The sequence below is a fragment of the Arachis ipaensis genome, chromosome B09, assembly GCF_000816755.2.
Source record: "Arachis ipaensis cultivar K30076 chromosome B09, Araip1.1, whole genome shotgun sequence".
NCBI classification, from domain to species: Eukaryota; Viridiplantae; Streptophyta; class Magnoliopsida; order Fabales; family Fabaceae; genus Arachis; species Arachis ipaensis.
This window is the reverse complement of record NC_029793.2, coordinates 138,838,724-138,839,646: the sequence shown is the minus strand read 5'-3', so window position 1 is coordinate 138,839,646 and position 923 is coordinate 138,838,724. Positions and strand designations below refer to the sequence as shown.

Below are 923 nucleotides of genomic sequence, written 5' to 3'. Positions count from 1 at the left end.
AATATCGGTAATCAACAGAGTACATATACAAGCATATATTGGAAGCAAATAAAGCAATAACATTCTCCCAATAAGTAGATACAAACCACACACAGTAGTAGTAAGCTGGAAAGATAAATTATACGAAAGATACATAAAATCGAAAAGCACAATAATTCAATAATATTATTGTTGTACGTATGTATACGTATATGTATGTATACAGATAGAGGCATCAGCCAAAGAGGTGGTGCTTCTTCTTGCCATGAGCTTCTTCATCTTCCTCTTTAGCTTCCTTCTTCTCATGATGCTCATGGAAGGCAAAACCTCCAGATCCCACTGCAGCTGCCGCTGCTACCTCCTCTTCTATCTTGTGCCTGTGAGCATGCTCTGGATCTTTCTTTGCCTCGTGCTTCTCATACTGTTCATGTCCAATTTTCAAAATTAATTAATTCATGCAAACAAAAACTAATTAATTACTTAAGAAAATGAAAATTACTTACCAAGGCATAGGCACCAGCAGCTGCAGCACCAAACTCACCGAGATGCTCAAGCTTCTTGTGGTGCTTCTCTTCTTTCTTGTAGTCAACCTCATCTTCATTTCTTCGATCACCGTCATCACGCCCATAGCCACCGCCATAGCCACCGGAAGAAGGTTCATCAGTGGAGTAAGCTGTCTTGTTGTAACCGCCAGATTCACCATAGCCACCACCGCCAGAAGGCTTATCGTAACCACCTTGATCGCCATAGCCACCAGACTCACCGTAGGATGATGACTTGTTGTAGTCACCACCGCCGCCGTAACCACCGGAAGGATTATCATCGTACGATGATGGCTTGTTATAGCCACCGCCAGAGCCACCGTAACCACCAGTTTCCTCGGTGGAGTATGATGATGACTTGTTGTAGCCAGAGTCAGTGTCTATGGGTCTGTCTTCATCGTC

At 43.3% G+C, this 923-nt stretch overlaps 1 protein-coding gene across 1 annotated transcript; it reads right to left on the bottom strand.

Moving 5' to 3' along the window:
- Positions 21-923, bottom strand: LOC107618664 (TATA-binding protein-associated factor 2N; the record flags this gene model as incomplete). The annotated part of the gene is given in 2 exon segments (XM_016320787.1): positions 21-400; positions 483-923. Coding segments are annotated over 2 exon segments (627 nt in total), but the record flags the coding sequence as incomplete, so codon positions are not given.